The sequence below is a fragment of the Paroedura picta genome, chromosome 3 (genome assembly GCF_049243985.1).
Source record: "Paroedura picta isolate Pp20150507F chromosome 3, Ppicta_v3.0, whole genome shotgun sequence".
In the NCBI taxonomy this organism is placed as follows: domain Eukaryota; kingdom Metazoa; phylum Chordata; class Lepidosauria; order Squamata; family Gekkonidae; genus Paroedura; species Paroedura picta.
In genome coordinates, this window is record NC_135371.1 from 139,369,297 (window position 1) to 139,393,892 (window position 24,596).

Sequence of the window (24,596 nt, forward strand, 5' to 3'; positions counted from 1 at the left end):
CTATCACAGCCTCAACCATAGGCCTGGTGGAATAGATCTGCCTTGCAGGGCCTGCACAACTGGTTACGGTCAGCCTCACCTCCTCTGGGCTGGGGATCCTAAACAGGTTTTGGTCGGGAGATCTTAACTCCCTTTTGGCAGCCTAGTAGAAAAGGTGGTCCCGTAGAATCACTGATCCTAGACTATTTACTGGTTTAAAGGTTAATACCAAAACCTTGAAACTGATCGAGTCTCCAATCCGGAGCCAAAGCAGCTGGAAGAGCACCAGTGTCATATCTGTCTTCCCCCGGGTCCCTGTGAGGATCCACACTGCTGCACTTTGAACCAGTTGGTAGTTTCCAGGGCACTCTCAAGGGTAGTCCTGTGTGGAGCAAATTGCAGAAATCTATTCTAGAGGTGACTGTTGCATGCTAGGTCCAGTACCAAGAGATGGGGTTCAAGTTGTCATGGCTGGTGTAGATGGAAAAATGATAGGAAACGTTCATGATCTGGGCCTCCACTGAAAGGGAAGCACCCAGAATCATACCCAAAAGCCTGACAGAAGACACCAGTCTTAGGTGGGTTCTGTCAAGAGCCAGGAGGGTGCACCATCGGTTTCTCTGTGTGTACTGACCAGGCTGACAAACTGCAGCCACCCATTTAATCACTTTGCCTATAAACAATAAATGCGAGACCAGGCGGTAGTCGGCTAGGTTGGAAGGATTCAGCCATTGCTTTATCAATAATGGCCTAACCACAGCCTCTTTTAGACTCTCCAGGAACATTTCTCAGTTCAGAGACAGGTGGATAATTTCCTGGAGGAGGCCCAGAATCTCCTCACTGCTGGCTTTTGCCAGACACGGGGGACAGAGAGAGCAGACTGAAGCAATCCAAAATCAGACCCTGAAACAGCCAAGGGGCTTCTAGTTCCTTATCTGCATCAACCCCAGCAGAAAGGTAAGATTTTATCTGCAAAGAAGCTCATGAAGGCCGCGCAGCTAATATCCAATTGAGAAATTTAGGACAATCTTTTAGATATGGATGGCAAGGATCAGATTTTTTCCTTGCCCAGTTAATAGAGACCAAGACATATAAACAAAGGTTGGGGGAGCTTGATCTGTTTAGCCTGGAGAGGAGACGACTGAGAGGGGCTCTGATAACCATCTTCAAGTATTTAAAAGGGTGCCATATCAAGGATGGAGCAGAGTTGTTCTCTCTTGCCCCGGAGGGACAGACCAGAACCAATGGGATGAAACTAATTCAAAAAAAATTCCATCTAAACATCTGGAAGAAGTTCCTGACAGTTAGAGCAGTTTCTCAGTGGAACAGGCTTCCTTGGGAGATGGTGGGATCTCCATCTTTGGAAATTTTTAAATAGAGGCTAGATAGCCATCTGACAGAGAGGCTGATTCTGTGAAGGTTCAAGGGTGTGGCAGGTTACAGTAGATAGGGACGTGAGTGTCCTGCATAGTGCAGGGGGTTGGACTACATGACCCACATTGTCCCTTCCAACTCTATGATTCTATGATTCTAAGAATAACTGAGCCAGGCATGACTTGGCGGGGGAAATGGAAGCTGCAAAGAATGCCTTCTTGGCAGCCATCCCTGCCATCTCATAAGAATTCATAGGTGTATTATAAGATGTTCTTAATGCTCCATCACGAGTTTTCTGCCATCACAACCCGTTTCCACTAGCGCAGCTCCAATGTGTCCCGATGAGCTGGCTTTGGGCAGAAGAAGAGAGGGCTTCGGGGTGCAATTCTGTCAATGACTTTGGAGAAGTGGCCGTATCAGTATATATCAATGTATAAAGTGGGGAGCTGGGCAAGGTCCCAACCACCCGCTCTCACAGAAAAAACAAAAAGGACAAACCAGCATCTCCCAAACTGCAAGGTTTGCACACGCACAAGCTGTCCTGGTGTCCCAGTAGAGGACAGCATACTGGAATAGGCAACTTTGCTGGGTGTTGTGAAGCTATTTGCTTTCCCGTTTCCTTCCAGAAACCCTCTGGCAGCTACTTCCAGGACACGCTTGCCACCAAGCCTCTGGGGCAGAAGCAACCGTCAGGGGTTTCCTTGCCTCCATCCCCCCACATGAATGCCTTTATGACACTCTCCCTTTAAGCCCACTACATCCCCATTCCAGGGCTGAAGGAGCACTGAGCACTGAAGCTGCTGAAAGGCAGGGAGACTGGGCTCAAAGGAAACTCGGGAGGTAAAAGGGGTTAAGTCTGCCAAGGCAGCTGAAGCAGAGAGCAAGTTAAAAACTATTTATTCCTCAATCTGCCCCCCTCCCCCCATTAAATTCCTAGCAAGTTCCCATTTGTATTTAGGAACAGTGCAATACTTACAGTACCTCTGGGAGTTATGGATGGTTAAGAATGGGTCAGCACAAAACCATTCACTGCTATGGTGTGACACATAAACACTAAGAAATAACCTAAATACCTTCCCACTTTTCAGTACTGTCCTTGGGGTCATCTATAAGACTGTTTACGCACTGGAGGTTTCATGCCGTGCTGCAGGCTGGAGTTTTAGTCGTGGCAGGTTGCCCCACCACTTCCTGCCCCCACATGGGGGATCATTTGGCCTGGTGCGCCTCATCCGGCCCTACCTGTGCTCCTGCAAGGGAGCTGGGGCAGTGAAATTTCCAGTGCATAAACATTCTAAGTCCTGTTATTGGCTAGTGCTGGATACATGAGCTGAAATACAGGAAATGAACTTTCAGTGTTTGCTTTTGCCACAGAGGCCAGGTGAGTATGTTTAGTTGTCCTGTGTCTTGGAACGAGTTGCCAGGGGGCTTCACTCCCAAGATTCAGCATGCTTGAAGCTTCAGGCAGTAATAACTACTAGGGACACTACTTTAAGGGCATTTACAGCAGTTTCAAACATTGTAAACAAGTGGTAACAGGGGACACACAAGGGACTTTGACTTCTGATTGCCTTACTTCCTAAGAACTTGTGCTGACTCCCCCATGCACAAATCCCTACACACAAAATGAAGAAGACGAGTCACTCATGTATCCTCAGTCACCATTTTTTTTTCAGTGCCTAAGGGTCATTTTAGGTTGTCATGGTCCATATTAACTTATCTGTACAGTTTAAAAGCACATAGCAGGGAGGAGTTTGTTCAAATAAAAATATGTCGATTTGTGGCCAAAATACTTATCGTATGAGTTTTAAACTTACAGTGTTCCTATCAACAGCTGCATTATCATCACAATTGACCAGAGACCTACAGTGCATTGGCTGATGAAGTTTCCACAGATATAGTTCCAACTAGCCTATTTATTTGGAAACCAGTCCTACAGACTAACAAGATACCTAGGATCTCAGCTTAAGTCAAACCCAAGCTACCATCAATTTGCATTCCAATCAGGAGGGAAAAGAAGCAGCCTCTGCTGCCCCCCTCCTCAATTTCAACCAATCCAGTCCTCAGTCACTGCAGTTCAGTCAGCTGACTGCAAAGAAGCCACTTTGCACCGTCAGAGGCTCATGTGACAGAAGGTGCCACTGTGGAAAACAGGTACAAACACTGATGACCAGACAGAATGTCAGTGGAAAGGGAGGAGCTGCCTGCAGAAAGTTTTCCTCCTCTATCCTTCTTGCAGCTTGAAACACATTGATGTCATGATCCAAATCAGAGGTACACATTGAGAGTAAACTCTCTTAAATTCAGTAGGATTTGCCTGCATACGATCATGGTGTAATGAAATTCCTGACCTGCCTCTCTACCTGCAAACCGACACATGCATACCGTTCATTGCCACAGCAGCAATTCAACGACACTTTTCATTTCAAGATCATTGTGTGCTAATGCACATTCAAGTTTCCATATTTCTAAAACAGGACAGCTTTCTAGAACAGAGAAGCCATTACCTGAGGGGGTTCATAGATGGCAGCAACCTCAGCTCGAATACCTAGAGGGATGTCTTTGTGTTCTGTGTACCTTCCGTACAGGTATCCAAAATGCTGGTTTCCTGTTTTCCTCCAAAAGTCTAAGAAACGATCTGCGATTGTATGGTTCTCAAACATGATGTTATCCACATGCCTGTATTTCTGCCACATGAAAAAAACAAAATAGTTTATCAAGCCAAGCTGAAACTCAATGAATTTTAAACACAGCCATGTCTGAACTTCAGCTACGTTCCTTTTAAATTTCATCCTACCCCACAGTCACAAACTTTCCAAGTGTGTGTATGTATATGTCAATGTTCAGTCAGAAATTTTTCAAAAGAGAAAAGTATGCGAAGGATCTAGTTTGCCCCCTTTGACTATTTCGCTCTTCCTCAAACTACAAAACCTCTTACATTCAAACTCAGCTTGTCCTGCAGGAAGACTAAAGGAATTACACCAATGCCCCCTTTCACCAACTGCTAATTTGGCCTTCATCTCAATTACAATCCCTCTCAAGTCTTGGTGAATGTATTACAGAAATCTGAGCAGGTGACTACAAATAAGTGAAAGCTGCTATCTCTAGCATGTGCCCCAAGCAGGTGTCCTCTGGTGCACAAGGAAACTGTTGAACAAGTACACTTCAGTCTCTGTATAAAAGTTAACCAGTTGTTTACCAAGAGACTGCCCAAGAAACCCCCCCTGCAAATCCAAGCTAGCCACTTGTTGCCAAGAAGGGAGCCAAGGAACCAGTGGCTGGTGGTGATCTCACCTGCCTGTTGAGTGTGATGGCGCTGGGCTGGCATTTCGTACATATGCCTTCTGGCCAGGGCGGATGTCCTTCACACCCAGATTTAATCTTGCAGCTAATGTTTTCAAGGGCAACAAACTTCCCCCTAAAATAAAAACAAAAAAATCGTGCCATATTCTAAATGCTGGGATATTTCTTTTTCAGAAAGTCAAAACACATTCTTCTGCTACAGCATAGGGCAGACATCAGACTGGAGTCTAAAGCTGGATGCAAATCCAGCAAGGAATTTCAAGGGCAACCTGCCTATATCCTCTGCGAATGCCGATCTTAACAATAGCATCAAAGGGCAGTAACAATTCTATTGGACTCTACAACACAGAAACGTTAGCTGATGGTGATGATGAAAAACATCAACAACATGGTCCTTTGGCAAGTGCCTGACTTGCATCCATCTATTTTTTTCGGGTCAGAGCCCTTAGGAAAGGAAAGCACTAAGAAAAAATGTATCTTCAGGTATTTATTTATTTATTTGGATTTTTATACCGCCCATTCTTTACAGCTCTGGGTGGTTTGGCATAGTGTTCTGTGAACTTCTAATGCAATGAAGGGGAACAGTTAAGCTTCGAAGTTAAGGTGTTAAAGGAGAGGCTTCCAGTGCTGAGACTGCAAATTACTAATGCTGCTACCCAACAGTCTGGGATCCTGGGATGGAGGAAAGGGATGAGTCAGACATGCCAATAGAGTGCGAAAGATAACTCTAAAGCTCACTCTTCCTACCCATTTGCCAAATTAGTTTGTAAGCTATGATCTTGCTACTATTCGAAGCCCATTTGGTTTTGTCCTGCAATGATGCTTCTAGTTCTTGACTATTTGGTTCTATTATCTGTAAAGAGATTCTGCCACAGAAAGTGAACAAGCTTCATACTTGTCTGCGCCTCCGGTCAGTTTCCTGATGTAGGCATGGAAAGACATATGCTTCACAGGAGGTTCCAGATGGTTTAAATAATCTTCATCAAAAGGCTGCCAAAAACCAACATACACAAAGGAAAATGAGGTCAGACACCTGCTTGATAGTATACTGATCACTGAACAAATGGATGTTTTCGTGTGAACTCTCTGCCGGCATTCAGCACAAAAACAATTAGGAAGCTTTGTGCTCTTTCCCACAGCAGTTACTACTTTGAGAGCAGCAGAGAAGCTTTTCTTCTTTTTTGTACAGTATGGCATTTTTAGCCTTGCTCAAAGCGGCTTCAGAAACCCAGCCTGCCTCATGGGTATTATAATAGTCTTTTTTATAAAAAAGATGGCAGAGCTGATCAAACATAATGGGAAAATTCTGGCAAAGGCTAAAAAAAAGAAAAGAAAAGAATTTGCCCACAACTGGAAAGGCCTTTCAGAGGATCCTTATTGCAGGGAATCATTTTTTAAAAGCTCAACATATAAAAATACATAAGAAAAGTTCTTGGATGAAGTTCTAAAGCAAAGGGAGAACCACAATGAAAGTGGGTGGTACAAGATGAACCTTTAGAAGTATCTCCTGTTAAATCCATTACTACAGGGAAAACAGATATCAGAAGACTGACGATCCAAACAGATGTATCTAAGGGATTTATTTAGCCTCTTTAACCATTGTCAGCACAGGCAGGACACATTCATGTTTCAGCAGCATCCCCTCAGTTGCTAACTAACATAACAGCCTTTTGTTTAACTCTTTACCTCTAATGGTACACAGTGCACACATTTACCCAATGGGCCATGTCGACATCTGTGCCAAGAGAAACAAAAATTAGTACCTGTAAAATCTATACAGTTTTACACAATTCAGGAATTTGGCATGAACAGCATGAAGTAACCAGGAAAATAATGTAGCAGCAAAGTAAATCAGATGTTTAAAGAACACGGATCAGACACGAACATATAACTTTTCACTTAGCTGTAAACTTGCCCATAGATATCTGAAACCCTAATTTTGTTTGGTGTTGAATTACAGTACAATGGTTCTTTGCAATGAATAAATAGGGGGTTCTTTTTGAAGATACGTCCATGCCACACTGTTCCACTACCAGTTGCTTAAAGACAATAAAGAACACACTATTTAATACAATTTAATATCCTTCCCAACTTGATCTCATGTTACAGCCAATGGGAAAAGATTCAGAAAGCTCAATTTCTATCCTGCAACATTACTTTGTTTTGACCCATTGTTGATTCTTTCCTTCCAAAATATTAGGGTGCTGTTTTCTCTACAATAATAAATACCTAGGAACTAGGCTGGGATATATGCACCAAAATTTACCAACTGCTTCTAACAAAACAGCAACGAGTTTTGTTTTTTATGACTTTAACACGGACAATTTTTAACCAATGACTTTTTTTTTTGAAAAGTCTAGTTCATATTGCAGTAGCCAAAGGCTCCTACTTTCTGATCTTCCTAATTTCCTCATTTTTCATACACATAGTAAAGGCACGTCGAGGAGCAAGAAACTATGTATTTTTAAAAGTCTAAATCAGACAGAGAATATTTCTAAAAGCATTACTCTCAAAAATGATTGTTAAATGAACATCAGTTGTTTACAATGCCCCTTTAATAGGCACGTGCTAAATTCTAGGACATTTTCACTAGACCATGTGATATCCCTTTGAAATTCCATTAAAGAACAGAAATATGTACTTAACAAGAGCCATCCTGGGCTAGAGACTCAATGTATCTGAAAAACACCAAGCCTTGTAATGTCCTTGCAAAACAGGCAGCCATTTCAACTCACAAAAGCAGGGCTGGTCAACCTGTGGTCCTCCAGATGTCCATGGACCACAATTCCCATGGACCACAATTCCATGAGCATTTGCTGGCAGGGGCTCATGGGAATTGTGGTCCATGGACATCTGGAGGACCACAGGTTGACCAGCCCTGCACGAAAGGATAAGGAGAGGCACGAAGAACAGCAATACAAAAACCAGGCAGAAAACTCAGAATCACAGTACCTGCTGCTTCATGTGCAAGATTACACTTCTATGCTGTCTTTGATACCACCTAGACATCTAACTGTAACTGAGTTTGTTTTTCCTCTTCTTCTTCACCATCAGCAAGCTGACATCTCATTATACCCCTAAATATAAATACCTTTTGGAAAAGATTAACAGATTTTGGAGCATGTATGCTGGCATTGACTGGTTAAGATATACTAAGAGCATATAAAGGCTGCAGTATGTTACTTGCTAGCCCTTATGTCTCACTGCAGAACTGACTGAAAAGGGGTTTGAAACCCAGAACTTGCCAATGTTATTTAAGACTGCTGTTCCTAGAATAAGAGTCTTACATTTTTTCAAGGCCTACCTTTGCCTTCTAGAAACCAGCATGAAACCTGCTCAATTGCGTTCAAGCATGCAACTACATTTTATGTGAATCACCCTGAGCCTCAGGGGAGGGTGCTATATAACTGTAAATAAATTAAAAATAAAATATGGGGAGCCAGTATTATAACCTTATTAGTATCAAGACCAAAAGCCCCTTACTTGTGTACCCAGCTAATCACCGCTGTGGGGTGGTAGGTGAATTTCCTCTAGGCCAGTCTGGATTCTGGAGATTTTCAGTAGAGGGATCACTTGGACATGAAACTAGGGTCACTGTGGGTGGGCAGATAGTTGTGAGTTCCTGCACTGTGCAAGGGGTTGGACTAGATGGCCCTGGAGATCCCTTCCAACTCTATGATTCTATGATTCAGAGCTGAAGGACAAGCACCAAGAAACATACTGTATGGTGGGAACAATACTGTATGGTGGGAACAAGCCAAGGACTAGAGCCAAAGCCGAACTGCTAACCCTTCTGAACCAGCTTTCATTTGTGAGAAACTCAGAAGAGTTGTTTGGATACAGTCCTATGTACAGTTACTCTAGACTACATCCACTGAAGTTAATGTGCCCAGGCTAGAATAACTGTTTAGGATTGCATATGCTTTCTAGTCTCTGGAATGAACACAGGCTAAATTCTGTTCCTCACTCAGAAACTTTCTGAAGTATGCAGCACATCCATCTGGTTCCATACCAGTCACAGAAATCATTTTCCCCTGGATCAAGGAAAAGAGTGCTGTCTGGTGAACCACCTTCACCTGGTACATTTGGGCAACAACAGTGTGCAAGAGGAGACACAAACTGCAAACCTCCCAGTGTAAATAAAAACTATGCAACTTTGAGATCTCCTGTTCCATAAAGTATAGAGAGTAAAACACAATAGTATTTACAGTTGCTGGTCTCTGTTCCTGTAAATCTTCCCATCTTGTTTTATTAGGTACTGGTCAATGTCATCTTCTACCACCTGGGGAACACCTATGTGGCGTATCCCTTGAGACACTGAGGTATCCATGATCTCAGAGGAAGAACCAGCAGGAGTTGAAGGGAAGAGGAACAGCATATCCCCATGTCTACAGGAGGAGACAAAAGACATGATGGAAGAACTATTACAGAATGAATGTCACTTTTATTCTGAGATATCACAATCTCAAAGTGTTTTGATGAGTCAAAGACACTCTACAGGAGCAAAACAGTGCAACATTATCATTGTATGTTATTTCACCAATGCAAACCATTTTCTGGTTGTTGGTGTCATCTAAAAGCAATCAACACTGGTGCTTTTTAAAGAAACATTTATCTGTGAGAAATCCATTCCAATGAACCAGTATGGCGATGTCACTAAAAGGCTGTCCCTCCCTGCACTTCCCAGTTAGGAAAAGTGGAGCAGAGATGCCAAGAAAAGGGTGAAGAGTTTCTGAACTTTACTGCTAAGTATTGTTCTTCCACCTCCTCTTCCAAAACCAGCCATAAGAGGGAAGACGGATTCAATAGCAACATGACGAGCAATCTGTCCCAACCAGGTCTAACCTTTCCTCCCATGACAACAACAGAGAAATGACTTAAGAACCTAAAGGATTTAGGGGGCAAAGCTGGACAATTTAAGGAGATTAAAAGGCTAGCTGGAAAAGTAGTCAAACGCTTTTTGAACGTGGCTTTGACAATAGTGGGGGAATGAGAAGCAGACTAGTATCAGCAGAGAAAACTGTTCTTGAACATTTTTCATACTAAGGTTGCTGGACACGCTAAATAATAACATTCTAAGCTATATTGAAGAGACTGGTACTAGTTATGAAATGGCAAGTTAACTTGCAAGTTTTGCACACTCACACAGAATTTTTCTGCGAGCAATAAGCACTGGAAATTTATTTCCTCTAGCCCAACTCAGAGCACTAAACAATAGCTGTTACTTCTAACACAGTAAGCTTCAAAGGCAGACTGTGCTAACACCACATAAGAAACATTGCTGCCCCACTATCAGGTCGACATGGATGAGAAATGTGAAGCAGCAGCAGAATCTATTGTTATCAAACAGTGGCTTGCCTTTTGCTAAGTACTTACTTGATTTTTAATAAGTTGAGGGACTTGTTGGGAGATGCTGTGATCTCACCAGTCCGATTTCTATTGATGTACACTGAAAAACCATTATTTCTGAAGCCAAATTCTTTTGCAACCTGAAAAAAAGATTGAGACTATGATACCTGCAAAGTGTGTTTCAGAGATAGACAGACTAAGACACTACAACATTTCTGCTGCGGATGTTTTATCTAAATGTAGTTATTAATTATGCAAAAGTGGTAGCCGGGCATCCAATATGTATGATCTATAGGACACGACATATAAAAATGGATCTTGGTGCCTTCTTTGAGTTAGCCAAAAATTATTATTAAACCCACTAGTGGTTATCAATATTTCTGATTTAACAATTAACCATGGTTAGGCCAGAGGGACAGACTGAATTCCAGACAGACAAGGACAAGAACAGCCCGTTCTCAGATGTTTAACCATGAGTAAGCAGAAGCAGCAATTTTATCTTTCCATCAGCAAAAAATGACTAAGATATAAGTGAAACCTGAAACCGAAAACTAGAAATTAAAGCCTAAAATCGAACTTGGAATTACATGACAGTACTGTGGATTAATGCAGGCCATCAGCTGTCTGTTTAATTAGGTTTTAACACTATGTTTTATATTGTCATTGTTTTACTGTTTATGAAGTAATTGTATATGTATATGTATTGGAAACTGCCCTGAGCCAGCTACACTTGAATAATAATAAACAAATCACAAAAAATAGAATATAGTAGTACAAAAACATGATAAAAGCCTTAAGCTTCTCTCAGAGAAATCCAAAACAGACAAAAATTACAGTAATATCATCAGATAATGTGTAGTTGCATATGAAGTTTCCCAGTTTCTTTATAGAATCATATTACAAGGAAGAGCCACCTGCCAACTTTTCTTTACCAGCTGTTGCTGGCAGGTGAAAATCTTGCCTTATTGGAAGGACTTCCCTATGTTTTGATGTAATCTTTTATGAGAAGTTTAACCACTGTTTTTTTCCTCTTCCTGTCTGTTGCTCTGAGACTGTAAGCTTTTTTTTAATGCTCATATTGGGTATTCATGTCAGCAGTTATTTTTACATCGTTTTGGTACAACCTGAGTAGAAAAAGATTCAATATATGTGATTTCTATTGAACACAAGATAGCCCAACCCTGAATAACACCTGTTAAGCAGGAAGGTCCACTGAATTCAAAGGGAATCATTCCCTCATACATATGAGAGAATAGCCTTAGGCAATATAAGGACAGCTATATAGCTTCTCACATGACCACAAACCCAGCAGTGAAGGGGGAAAAGTAGTCTTGCACTACAAATGTACTTTTGGTCTTCGCCTTTCTCCCAGTGCAAATCCTACTTGTCTCCCAGGTAGTAGCAATTAGCATGGAGATATCACCACACTCCCTATACAAGCTTGTGAGTTTCAGGTGCACTAAACCAGCGCATCTGGCCTTCCCCTACAGAAAGTTCTTCCTTGATAAAAACACCTCCAGTGACATGTCAGGATGAGTTAGGTTAGGCTTGGGTGATGATGTCAATTGTAGGCTTAAGACAAAAGGAAGCAGCAGTTTAACTTTGAAGAGATTACCATTCTGTTCTATGGCAAATTTTATAGCCAGCTATCCCCACTCCCTTGTAATCATATTATCAGGCCATCAGCTGGGCAGCCTACTGGGCAGTCCACAGACTAGTTGTGTTCCAAGTGACCTGCAGGACAGACATCTTTGCTACTGCTCTAGAGAAACTCGGACGCATGCATGCGTATCTGGTCAGAATACCTTTTTCAGAAATGTTGCCGCAGTTTCCCGCTTCGTGGCTGTGATACGTTTGACTCCCTCTGGTGACTGGACACGGATTATCTGTTAAGAAGCAAAAACACGGATAGAAAACACGACCCTTCTGAAGTTCTGTCTTCTGAGCAAAAAACTGGGCTAAACAAGAGATCAGCTTCTGAAAACCAGCACAGGGCTCAAAACTAATTTTATTATTACTGATGATGATGATGGTAAAGTCATCTTATGTTCTCAACAAGGATTTTTGCAAAATCCTGAGGTTCACGACATCCCTAAAAGAGTTTTGCCAATTGGGTAGAAGTTAATTTTATATGTATTTTAAAACATTTATCAGATAATATGATCGTATATGGTCATGTCAACCCCCCCCCTCCTAAAATGCTCTGGTGGGGGTGGGAAGGGGAGGAGCCGCAGCCATACAAATCCTTGCTAGCCGAGGCTCATCACACATGGTAGCGACTGGAGACATTTTAACTTAATGGGGGGGGGGAGCAATGGAGCAGCATAAGCCTCTTTTGGCCTTGTTTGTGGCACTGGGGGGAGGGGGAGGCGACGGAGTGACATAGGCCTTCCCCAGCTCTGTTTCTGCCAGCTCCCACTGCAGTTTCCCTGATAGCCCAGCCCAGAGTGCAGGTATAGTTCTGTTCACAATTATCTGAAAATATTTCTGTGCTGTGAAAAGGGAGTGGCCTGGTGATATCACATCTAGTGGAAGTGTCTGTGCGATGTCACTTCTGGTGACATGTGACTTCTGGGGGCATGGCAGGGAGGTGTGGCTTGCTGACATCACTTTCAGGATTTCTTGAAGTCTGAAGAACTTTTTAGGGGGTTCTCAATGGTAAAAAGGTTGAGAAAGGCTGTTCTAAAATAACTGATGGGAAAAGAAGAAAAATGGAGTTAAGTGTCAGGTAAACTCACCATCTTCACATTATCTTAAAAGGTGCACAGTACTGGCAGTACTTGAAAGATTAATGTATGAGAGCCCCTTTCAATTTAGAAATTTAAACCAGCAGGAATTATCACATATAAGTTCAGCAGGAAAACTAGTAAGACTTCAGATTTAGTGCCCTTTGTTATAAAATTTATCCCGTTGCATTACTGATTGCCACCACTTCCTCATTTTAACTAGTAACCAGCCCTCTACTTCTAGTAAAGCGTATCATATCACTCCAGGCTTGTAAGACATACAGCTATGGAGCAAATTTTGTGTAAGAGGAGGGAAGGCACCTATTTACTCTGGAAAACAGCAGCTTAGGATAATCCTAAAAATAAAGCTGGCTGTGAATCAGTACCTTGGATGTAGAACTGTCTAGCAGTGTTTCCCAATCAGGGTTACTCCAGAGCCCTAGAGCCAATTTGGGGAGAGGGTTAATTTTATATACATATATCTGTTATGTGGTTTTCATCTTATTTGGGTAGGTTGACCTTCCCCCCTCCCAAAGTGACCAATGATGGCCCAGGTGGGTCCCCTCCCATACAACAGTTAACTATCGAAACTCCTTTATCATGGTTGACTTGTTAGTGGTGGCTGGAATCCAGTATGGCAAATCCTCTTGTGTTTGTTGGGGGGAACGTTGTTTAGGGCTTTTTAAAGCTCTGGGTGGGACAGTGGGGCCACCAGGAACAAATCATTGGCCTACTTCAGAGCTTGGGGATGGAGGGTGGGACCAGGGCCTAGGTCCAACCCATTGATGCAGCCTGGCCTTTTAGTGGCAGGCAGAGCAGGTTGCCACTCTTCAGCTGGTGAGTCCTTTTGGGGTTGATTGGGTGGAATTTTTTATCTGGGTGGGTGGGAAGAAGGGAAGACGGGTTCAGTGCTATCCTAGAGTTAAGGTTTATGGAGCTTGCACATGTAGATGGCATGACAGTAATGTATGCTTTGAGAACTCCAAGAATGGATGTACTATAAGAACTGAACAGTGATCTTGTTTATTAAATTTACAAATGTAGCCAGGTTTCCAATAAATGCTTGTTTGAAATACTGCTTTGGCAATACAATTTCTCAGTCTTTGATGGTCCATTGCATGTGGTTAAGAAACAAGCACAACTATTATGAATAATTCTTAAAATATCCCACACTACCTTTTTGCCACTCCCTGCAGGGTTCTACCCCGAAGTAGTGGCCAAACAAGACAGAGCCAAGTAGAGCCAAGACATACTATTTAGTCTAAGCACAATCTCTGATTTTTAATGTTTTATAGCAAATCTACAATGATCAACTATAAATTGGATCTGACATTTCCTACTACCTCCACCAGAGACTTTTTACAAAGACAAGCAGATTTTTAAAAGTGTTATACTGATGGAAGGAAAACAGAAATACTGCAATTTCCAGATGTGGGTAAAAACCTAACTGCTGCTTCAGCAGATGCCCCAGAGCACAAACACATTATCATCATGGATGGCTGCCCAGTTAGGTATCAGCTGAAACACAGAATTTTGTCTATGCAATAATGACATGTTTGCAGCCTTTGCAAATTGTGAAGTCACCATATTTGTTGAATAGGCATTTCCTGACAGTTTTTGAGAGAATAAACTAACAAGATCATTTCTCCAAAATTTCATCATTATTTCTTGAAAGTCATATCCCCGATGCTGAAAAGTATTTTGAAAATATCCAAAAATGTCCTTAACAATTAGACATTATCAAAGGGGGTAGCATGTAATTGCCAGAAGGATCAGTCAGATAGTTTATCTTTGCAGTTTGTAAATACAACTGCTTAACTTTCATTCAACCCTGATCAAAATTGCTGATTCAACTCCACTGAAAACAGGTTTAACTAGAATTACCTTAAAGCTGCACCACAAATAAAAGCTCTGAACAGAATCTAAAATGGTGTCCTAAGAAGGCCATCTCACTTTTATAACCGCTAGAATTGTTATTAATATGTCACCTCAGAAACAGCTGGATAATACTGTCACAAAGACTCCACCCCCACCCCCCAAAAAAACTACTTGTTAACAACACCATTCAAGTCAGGACCAGCTAGCACAAATACTATTAGAATGCATGTTGTCAATCCAATGCTATTATCAATGTCCTTAATTCTGCATAGGATCAGGCTGCTAAAGAAAACAAAACTGGGAGCGTTTGGGAAATTTATGATCTAGCATTTCAATAATCAGTTTTTCACATGAGTAGTTACCTTTTTTGACAGCTGTGATTTTAAAATGTTACTTTTATAGTCATACTGACTATGGCTAGCCAACATGGGCATTTTATAGGAAAAATAAGATACAAGCATTTTAATTAAACCCACACACAATATATTGAACTTTACAAAGCTACAGAGCTTTAGTGCAGGATGCATTTTCACTTTACATAGTTTAGTTCAACCCTCAGAGATATAAGTTATTTACTGCTTATCAATCACCTCCCATATGACATTGTATTGAAACAGCTTTCTTTTTAAAATTTATTTTATTTAGAAATTTCTTTTATTTATAAACATACAGAAATGAGGAAAAATGCTACTTATAATATATAGTAGTTACTATTTTTTAATGTCATAGAGAATAGAATTAAAAGTACACATCTTGTTACCTTGCATCACTTAAAAGGTACAGACCAGATATTATATTAACCCCATAATTAAGAATAAATCCAAAAGTCACTCCCCCACCCCTTTTCAGCTTTGGTTCTATTGTTTTATATAATCTAGTATTGACCTCCATTTTCTTCTGAATTCTGATGTTGATTTATTGTGTATCAAATAGGTCAGTTTGACTATTGTCCCGTATTCAAAACAGTTTTCTTGCAAATACCTCAAACCACCAACATCCTCATTTCTTCTACAGCGCATAAAAACTGCTTTAGCGCAACTTTCTAACAAATCTGAAGGGCAAGGAAGAATCTCTCACTTCTGAAATTTGGATGCAGGAAAAAAGTGTTGTTCATGCTTGTTCATGTCAACCACTTTATGGAAAGCATCTGCTTAAGTATTTACTCATTCTATTATGTACAACTCTATGCAAGACTCAGCAAGTTCATTTGGGATTTACTCACTAGAAATATGCACAAGACAATCGTTTAAGCTTTTCTTGTTCATTTAGGAGCATTACCCTTCTGTGCTTTGCAACTTGAGCTAAACCAAGAATGTGTATGAATCTTTAATAGTAAGTTATCCCCGGGGCATTCTTCTGTCTAGCTTATTTGTCCACTGGCAAATAAACTTCAGTGTCAACAAGGACTAAAGTACAAAATAACTCAGCTGTTATCTCACAGGACTGGTCTCATAATTCGATGCATTACAATGAGTCTCTCCATCATAAACACCGCTACAATTCTGAAAGCAGGTAAAAGCTCTGATCGCTCTTCTTCCACACACTTTCTTTATACCGCACATAATGGCTTGTGGGCAGGTCGCCAAATGTCCCAACAACCATATTGAAGCGTTGCAAAGAGTCCTAACGCTGAACCTAGAGATAAAACAATGACTAAACTGAACGGGGAGGGAAGAACGAGCTCGTGCTGCATTCTGGGATTTGCAGTCTGGTGAGGGCGCTGAATTCTTCATTAAGACAACCGTCGAATTCCCTCGCGAACTACAATTCCCAGTGTTCCCGAAGGGATGACTATTTAACAAGTCTGAGACGCAAGCGATGTCCTCTGTCTTTTTGGCCGTCAACATTCCTCACATTGGTGAAAGTAAGGCATGAAAACATATTTTAATCGGGGGGGGGGGCGAAAGGCAAACAGCCTCTCCTCCTAAAGCCCGCTCGATCCGCCGCAGAAAGAAAAACAAAACTGGGCTGCGGACCTGACAATCCTGAACCCTCCAAGGAGTGGGAAAGATCCCTTCCTCCCTGGAAGGGCCATGGGGATAGGATAGGCAAAGGAGCCAAGCGCCTCTCTCCCGGGGCTGGAGCGGAGAGAAGGGCAAACGTGTCAGCCACGCAGCGGAGGATTCGGGGCACGGCGAAGCCCAGGAGGGACCGCAAACTCGCTGGGCAAAGCGGCGCCGCTCGGGCTCCCCGGAGGAAGGGCCCCCGCTCTTCCCACGCAGCCCGCCGCCCCCTCGCCCCCAACTCACAATGGTCTCCGCCATGTCCTCGCAGCCGCTCCCGACTCGCTTCCTGCCCCGGCTCCCGCGGCGCCGCCTCTCGCGCGCTCGTGCGCCGTCAAGACTGCCGCGTCACCGTTCCTGCCTGGTAACGCGGCCGCAGCCAACTAGGTTCCGGGGAGAAACAGTCCGCCGGCGGCCCCGCCCCCTCGCCCTCGCCCCGCGCTGTGGTCCAGCCTCGACTCGGACCCCTCGGGGGACAGGCGTCGCCGCTGCGGGATCTCCTCACGGCTGTCCATTACAGGGAGCACAGAAGCGACAGCCTGGTGGGTTTTAGGGCAAGCCTACTGCCCCGCTGAAGTTTGCACTTTCCCCAGTCTTCTGCCAAGTGAAACGGCACGGCACTGGAGTGCCTTCTGAAAGTTAGACTGATGGACTCTTAACATTTGATACGTCCTTTATTAAATTACATTTGCTCTATAATCCAAAGGAAAAAAAAATACAAAAAGGCATTTAATTGAGCGCTTTGCGGAGCCGGTGGATGCCGAGCTGAGGTGCCAGCTGTGCGGCCAAGTGCTGGACGAGCCTCTCTCTGCTCCGTGCGGCCACGACTTCTGCGCCAGGTGCCTGCTGCCCTGGGCGGTGCGGCAGCGGCGCTGCCCCCTGCGCTGCCAGCCCATCTGCGTGCAGGAATTGCACCGGGTCCTGCCGCTGAGGACCCTGGCACCATGTATTTCACTGATCTTGAAATGAGTTCAACTACTAGTCAGACACATTGCATCCTTTTCAGACATTGATTTCTACAAATGCCGCTCCTGTGTACAGAGGTGAACATGACTCACCAGAAGGAAATATGTCATATCTAACTCTGCAACAAATTCCCTTGTTGAAAATCAGTGAAAATGTGTTAAGAATTACCTATTAAAAAATTACTGCATCTTAATGCAGTTTGCTTTTTGTTGTTGTTTTAGTTCTCAGTGCAGCCCACTGCCCATCTTTTTGGTTATGGTCATATTAAGCATGTTTACTCAATAGTACGTCTCCTTGGCATCAATAGCTTATTCCAAGTAAATATGCTTAGGTTCAACAGCGTCTGTATTTTAGATTTGTTTAGGCAGTTCCTGGAAATACTCTTCCTGGAAGATTCAGGTTTATGTTGTTTGACATGTCTACTCTACAGATGCCTTTGAAAATCTCCAAGAAGCTATCACAGATGCATAACATGTCAGAACCATGTTAGCCAACCAGAATGCACCATGCTCATTGCTTCACAATCTCCTGGACTGTACAGTCCTACTGAAAGAATGGAAGATTGCCTTTCTTTGGAGTCAGCATATTTTTTGTGGAGATCAGTCCCAGTATTCAGTTAACAGCTGAATTATCACGAGTGTAGAATATTTTGCAGTATGGTTATCCTCATTATAGTCCTGTAAGAAAACGGAACTTGAGCGATAATAACTTGCTTACAGCATATTCATGGCATGAGCTCTAGCGTTCCAAACCAAGCCCTTGATCATTGGATTACAGATTGGAGGTTCTGCATGTTGCAAAATGCCCTTTTGGTGCGAAGTGAACTTGTAGCTGAACAGCACAGCTATATCTCAGCCACAATAGCCTGTGCTCGAGCGTGTGTAAATTTCATTTCAACCTTCTTAATTTATTGACCACAGAGGAGCACTTTTCTTCGTAATTACTAAGTATAAAGCTCCAGAATGTATTGAATTACGTAACGTGGCTATGTAGTCTCTGTATGCTAGATACAGTCAAGGCAAGCAAGACAGATCAGTCTCTTTAAGCCAGAAAATGTGACTTCTCACATGATACAGGCATGATTGGGATCTGCCCTGGAGCTCCCCTCCTCTGTGCTGGGTATGACGAGCATAATTTTGTTGCTTGGCTAGCCAGGAAAAGTGTAGAAGACTTTCAAGTTTAGTCATACTACAGTTTAGGAAATATGAAACAAAAACTTGTAACATTTTTCAGCCCTCGTTTGGCAGCCCTCCAAGGCAGAGAGATGGGAGAAGATGAAACCAGTGCGTTGCTAGCTAAGGTAAAAATCTGAATTCACAGGCTTTCTGATTTGCTCTTACCTTTTGAGTCCTTGTGTCTTTCTTTTTCAAGTGTGCTACTGTTTTATTGCTCGGTTGGGTTTATTCTTTGTCTCTGCAGAAGGACAAATAAACTTTCCAATGATTTGTGCATGTGCGTAGAAGCAAATGTGGCCCTGCTCCTGAGGAGTCTTCCTATCCTGCTACACCTTCACTGACAGTTCACTGACATCTTTACTTAACATTATATCTGGGGTCGGCTGGTGCTCACTTCCAAATACATATGCTTAGGAGGGATGTGAAGATGGCAAATCATGAGCAGCCTTTAAAAATCAGGCTATCAGGCTAGATATTAATAATTTGGTAACTGGATTGGTCCTTTACTGGCATTTCACATGTGATAAACAATATCTCTTTTACAATAGCCCTCATATGCCACATTTTTTAGGTTTCCAAGACCAAAGGCAGCTCTCCTTTTTCCGTCGTATGCCAGGTGCCATCATTAATGGGGTGGGCTGCTTTTTATCATGGATTAGAAAATCTGTTGTAATTACTACATATACTCTCTGTGCTTCTGCCTCCTCTTACGTATTTGAGGTAGAGTCATGGAGAAAAAGGTTTTATGGACATTATAGTAGCCCAGCCACAACAGAAGAGAAACGTTTTCTGAGAGTAATTTTTTAAAATGACTCCTTTGCCCTATCTAGTACTCTTCAACCTATGTATGTATGAAGAATTTTCACCAGTGCAGCAGGGAATGAAATCATATATACTGTTCTCTTGTCGCCACATCTCTGACTGTCTTCATTCTCTACTTCTCTCTTCTGCTGATCAGAGAAACAAAGTGGATGCATTTTGTCCACCTGATGCACAGCGTTTGTCATCAAATCCTACTAGAGAAGAAGAAACTGAGTTGCCAAGGAAGCAGGCAATACCATGGCATGTTCTACAGCCTTCTTATCACTCACTGGGCTCCCTTAGTAGCTGTGTGAAATACTTGAACTTCTTTTGGAACATGGTTTTCTTCATGGCAGGGCTGTTTGTTTTGACCATAGGGATCTGGGGTCTTCTCCAAAAGGAATCCCTGGCAAGTGAGCGGATAACCTATTTGAATAGTGATCCAATGTTCTTTTTTGTACTAGCGGGTCTAGTAGCCAGCACAATGTCTCTGCTGGGATGTGTGGGGGCCCTTTTTGAAAACACCCGACTCTTGAAGCTTTTGAATGGAGGAATCATCGCCTTTGTGATTGTGGAAGTCTTGGGTGCAATCATACTCTTTTCTCTGAGGCATCAGATCAAGGCCTCCTTGCGGGATTCGCTCATGATGGCAGTGCGACGATACCAAGACGATGCAGATCTCCAATTCATTATGAATGAAATTCAGTCCGGTCTGCAGTGCTGTGGTGTGGAGTCTTACCAAGACTGGAAGACAAATTTGTGAGTATAATTCTATCGTTGTTCTTTTTGCTCAGTTTTATCAGGAATAAGGAAGGGAAATCAAACTTAGAATTCAATAATTTCCCCACCACCAGCATGATTTAGTCTTTTTTAGCAGCCATAAATTTCCCTGACTGCTAAACACCTGTGAAATGAGAATTTATCAATAGGTCTGACATCACCTCCCCCTCTCCAGGACTGAACAAAGGCTTGGCAATTTGTGGGAGGTAGGGTTTGCTTTTGAAGCTGTCTGCCCATGAGGTTGGGAGTTCGATCCCAGCAGCCGGCTCGAGGTTGACTCAGCCTTCCATCCTTCCAAGGTCGGTAAAATGAGTACCCAGCTTGCTGGGGGGTAAACGGTAATGACTGGGGAAGGCACTGGCAACCCACCCCGTATTGAGTCTGCCATGAAAACGCTAGAGGGCGTCACCCCAAGGGTCAGACATGACCCGGTGCTTGTACAGGGGATACCTTTACCTTTTACCTTTAGGGTTTGCTTTTGGAACTGGCTGAGGTTCCTCAATCAAGTTTTCTGTGGGTTGCAAGGGAGTGATTCAAGACCGCCCTTTGCCGACTCCGGGGCAGAATGTGTGTGTGTGTGTGTTTGGGGGAGGGGGAGAGACTTTTCTCAGAGGATCAGTCTTGATAACAAACACTCATCCCATTTCCTTTAAAGGCTGCCAGCCAGTGTATCGGCAGTCTCTCCCTTTTTATGCTGGCCACTCCCTGCACTTAAGAGACCTTCCCACCATAGTCTTGAAACAGCTAGCAACAGAAAGTCCAGGAGAGCTATGGCGGAATGGAGCAGCAATTTACTAGTTTTTAAACTGTAATTTTTTTAAAAGATGCTTTAATTGTTGAGATATTGTAAGCCACCCCAAGCCTGAGGGGAGGGGCAGCCTATAAATTAAAGTATGTATGAATAAATAATGAAACAAACAAAATGTTTATATTATAGCCACATTTTTACTCCATTTTATTATATAATCTTTTACCTGTTCACCTTCCTTATCATACTTCAGTAAGAGCGTTTATATTTTAGTAATTACATGTTCATCATTTTTACACAGTTCCATCTCAAAATATAAGATTTTCAAAACCATTTTTAAATCTTTCAAAAAGTTGTACATAAAACAATGACAATCAAACCCTTTTTTATTAAACCATCCCTTGATTTCAATTTAACCTCCTCTTGAAAGAGATCTAAAATACCAGAATAACTTAACCGTTTATTTTTCATTTTCATCTCATTTAACATGGCTGGAAATCTGCTGGAAATCCACAAGCCCTTGTGGGAGTGGTGGGATATAAATGTAACAAATAAATAAATAAACAAACAAACAAACAAACAAACAAACAAATAAATGGTGTTATCAAAGTGAACCATGCCATTTAGCTGGTACAGACCCAGTTCAGTCATTCTTAATTGAATGCAAGTCCAGGTGCTAAATGTGGGATTTTCCTCTTTAAAGAACCCTTTGTCCTTCATAGTCTTGATACATTAACTGATTGTTCTTGCTGCTTGTGGTATCTAGTCTTGTCTGGTTGTTTTGTGTATGGATGTGCAGAAATCAAGTGAATATTGTGAGAATCTTAGCAGTGAGACCATACCTCTCTATGCTGGACTGACAAGTGGAGTGACTTTTCCTCTTGTTAACTTGCAGGTATTTTAACTGCAGTTCTCCAGGTGTGCAAGCCTGTGGTGTTCCATCTTCATGCTGCCTGGATCCCCTGGAAAATGGCACCATACTCAATTCCCAGTGTGGCTTTGGTACCCTGGGCCTGGAGGAGTTTGTGGCTCAGAGCATCATCTATCTTGGGGGCTGTATTCCCCAGCTGAACAGATGGCTTGATAATCATGCTGGAGCAATTGGCTCCTATTTTGTGTTTCTTATTGTGATTGAAGTAGGAAGCTTATTACTAGTCTCTAAGCTCCTGGCAGACATTACATTTGCTAGGACTGTGTATTAGAGCTTCAGAGACAGAACATGTTTGGTTTCCAGTCAGCTAAGACAAAGGGGATTTCACTTGTGACCTTCTGGGAATAAAAAACAAAATAGAACCAAAATTATATTAGTTAACTTGCTGTGAAACTGTTTTGTATGGAGAAGGGAGAGATCTTCTGACTCTTATGTTTTTCTGGTTGTTCCTTTCTCATTTCTCAAGCTGGCTGGAGATCCCCAGCTTTCCACATATCTCCTCTTAGAAGCACAGAGTTGGAAGGGACCTCCTGGGACATCTAGTCCAACCACCCCCCACTATGCAGGACACTCACAACCCTATCGCTCATCCACTGCAACCTGCCACCCCCTTGAGCTTTCACAGAATCAGCTTCTCTATCAGATGGCTATCCAGCCTCTGTTTAAAAATCTCCAAAGATGGAGAACCCACCACCTCCCAAGGAAGCCTGTTCCACTGAGAAACCGCTCCAACTGTCAGGAACTTCTTCCAGATGTTTAGACAGAATTTCTTTTGAATTAATTTCATCCCATTGGTTCTGGTCTGTCCCTCTGGGGCAAAAGAGAATAATTCTGCTCCATCCTCTACATGGCAGTTTTTTAAATACTTGAAGATGGTTATCAGATCCCCTCTCAGTCATCTTCTCTCCAGGCTAAACAGACCAAGCTCCCCCAACCTTTCTTCATACGTCTTGGTCTCCAAATCCCTCACCATCTTTGTTGCCTTCCACTGGACATGCTCCAGTTTGTCTACATCCCTCTTCAACTGGAGTGCCCCAAACTGAACACAGTACTCCAAGTGAGGCCGAACCAGAGCAGAGTAAAGCGGTACCATCACCTCCCATGATCTGTACACAATACTCCGGTACAACCCAAAATCTCATTCGCCTATTTAGCCACCAAGTCACACTGTTGACTTATGTACAATGTAAGGTCTGCTAAGACTCCTAGATCCTTTCAACACATACTACTGCCAAGACAAGTCTCCCCCATCCTATATTGGTGTAAATTATTTTTCCTACCTTAATGGAGAACTTTACATTTGTCCCTATTGAATTTCATTTTATTCAGTTTAGCGCAGTTCTTGAGCCTATCAAGATCATCCTGTATTCTGATTCTGTCTTTGGTTGTGTTTGGTACCCCTCCCAGTTTAGTATCATCTGCAAATGTAATAAATATCCCCTCTAATACCTCAGCCAAATCATTTATAAATATGGTGAACAACGCAGGCCCCAGCACAGATCCCTGTGATACTCTTCACATCCAGTTCCATCAACACCATCCCTCAGTGTTCCTAAGCACACTGCTAGGTTGACAAATGTCCTGTTGAGATATCACTGCTTTCCTTTATCCCTGCTGGAAAGCTCCCCTCCTGATCCAGTAAGATTCCCACTGCTCTTTCCTCAAAGGCAGTTTCTGAACTGGCCTTCACCCTCCAGAATAACTTGTTGATTACGGTGTGAGGCAGGATGCTGGAATACCTGGAAAATTGGTCTGATTCAGCAGAATTTTGTTCTTATGTTCTTACTTATCCTGTTTCTAACCTACAAATAGGCTGCAAGGAAAAGGTGGGAAGAATCAATATGTACCCCTTCCCAAAGCTGGTATATCTATACATTCATCTATAATAAAACATATGACAGAAATTGCTTGTTCTACATAGATGTTATTTGATTATCTTGTGTGTATTGACACATCATTGTAACTGAATAAACTAAATTTGCTCAATGTAGAAGAAGAAAAAAGAAGAAGAGTTGGTTCTTATATGCTGCTTTTCTCTACCAGAAGGACTCTCAAAGCGGCTTACAATCACCTTCCCTTTCCTCTCCCCACCAGACACCCTGTGATGTGGGTGAGGCTGAGAGGGCCCTGATATCACTGCTCGGTCAGAACAGATTTATCAGTGCCATGGCAAGCCCAAGGTTACCCAGCTGGTTGCATGTGGGGGAGTGCAGAATCAAACCAGATTAGAAGTCTGTACTCCTAACCACTACACCAAGCTGGCTCTCTAGCCGCAAACCTCCCTTTTTACAAATTGTGATGGAACAGGCCTGCTTTTACTTTGCAAGCCCCACTTTGCTGTACCCACTCTAGCTGGTTGCCAATTGGGGAGAGGTGCAAAAGGGTGTCTCTGGGTAACCATCCCTACCTAGTCATTGTACAGGCTGTCTGCTGGGAGGACCACGACTCTCAGCTTCCCTTTCCCTCTCAAGGCCCTGCCACCATGTCTCCCACAGGCCAGCATATGAGCACTGGGGACAATTTACCATAGGGTACCCCTGCAGAGGAGTAGCTGCTTGCCCAACTCCCTTCACTCACCTTGTGTCT

At 42.7% G+C, this 24,596-nt stretch overlaps 2 protein-coding genes across 3 annotated transcripts in view; one reads left to right on the forward strand and one right to left on the reverse strand.

Annotated features, from left to right (window-relative positions):
* The window catches only part of NPLOC4 (NPL4 homolog, ubiquitin recognition factor), a 50,207-nt gene extending 33,223 nt beyond the window's left edge, over positions 1–16,984 (reverse strand). Inside the window, exons 1-8 of the mRNA XM_077328292.1 lie at positions 16,856–16,984; positions 11,808–11,888; positions 10,030–10,142; positions 8,862–9,041; positions 6,340–6,388; positions 5,549–5,643; positions 4,645–4,768; positions 3,858–4,037 (exon numbers count right to left, since the gene is read on the reverse strand). Of these exons, the coding sequence (XP_077184407.1) occupies positions 3,858–4,037; positions 4,645–4,768; positions 5,549–5,643; positions 6,340–6,388; positions 8,862–9,041; positions 10,030–10,142; positions 11,808–11,888; positions 16,856–16,870 (837 nt within the window). The 5' untranslated portion in view covers positions 16,871–16,984. The remainder of the gene's footprint in view (positions 1–3,857; positions 4,038–4,644; positions 4,769–5,548; positions 5,644–6,339; positions 6,389–8,861; positions 9,042–10,029; positions 10,143–11,807; positions 11,889–16,855) is intronic.
* Positions 16,269–23,900, forward strand: TSPAN10 (tetraspanin 10). 2 transcript variants are annotated; one of them, XM_077328294.1, is made up of 4 exons: positions 16,269–16,470; positions 18,809–18,875; positions 19,709–20,310; positions 21,975–23,900. In XM_077328294.1, exons 2-4 carry the CDS (start codon positions 18,840–18,842, stop codon positions 22,279–22,281), a joined length of 945 nt encoding a protein of 314 aa, XP_077184409.1. In that variant the 5' UTR covers positions 16,269–16,470; positions 18,809–18,839; the 3' UTR covers positions 22,282–23,900. The 2 variants fall into 2 exon arrangements, with proteins under 2 accessions (XP_077184409.1, XP_077184408.1); XM_077328293.1 differs by lacking the exon at positions 16,269–16,470 and having other exon boundaries at positions 18,458–18,875.
* Positions 23,901–24,596: the final 696 nt, after the last annotated feature.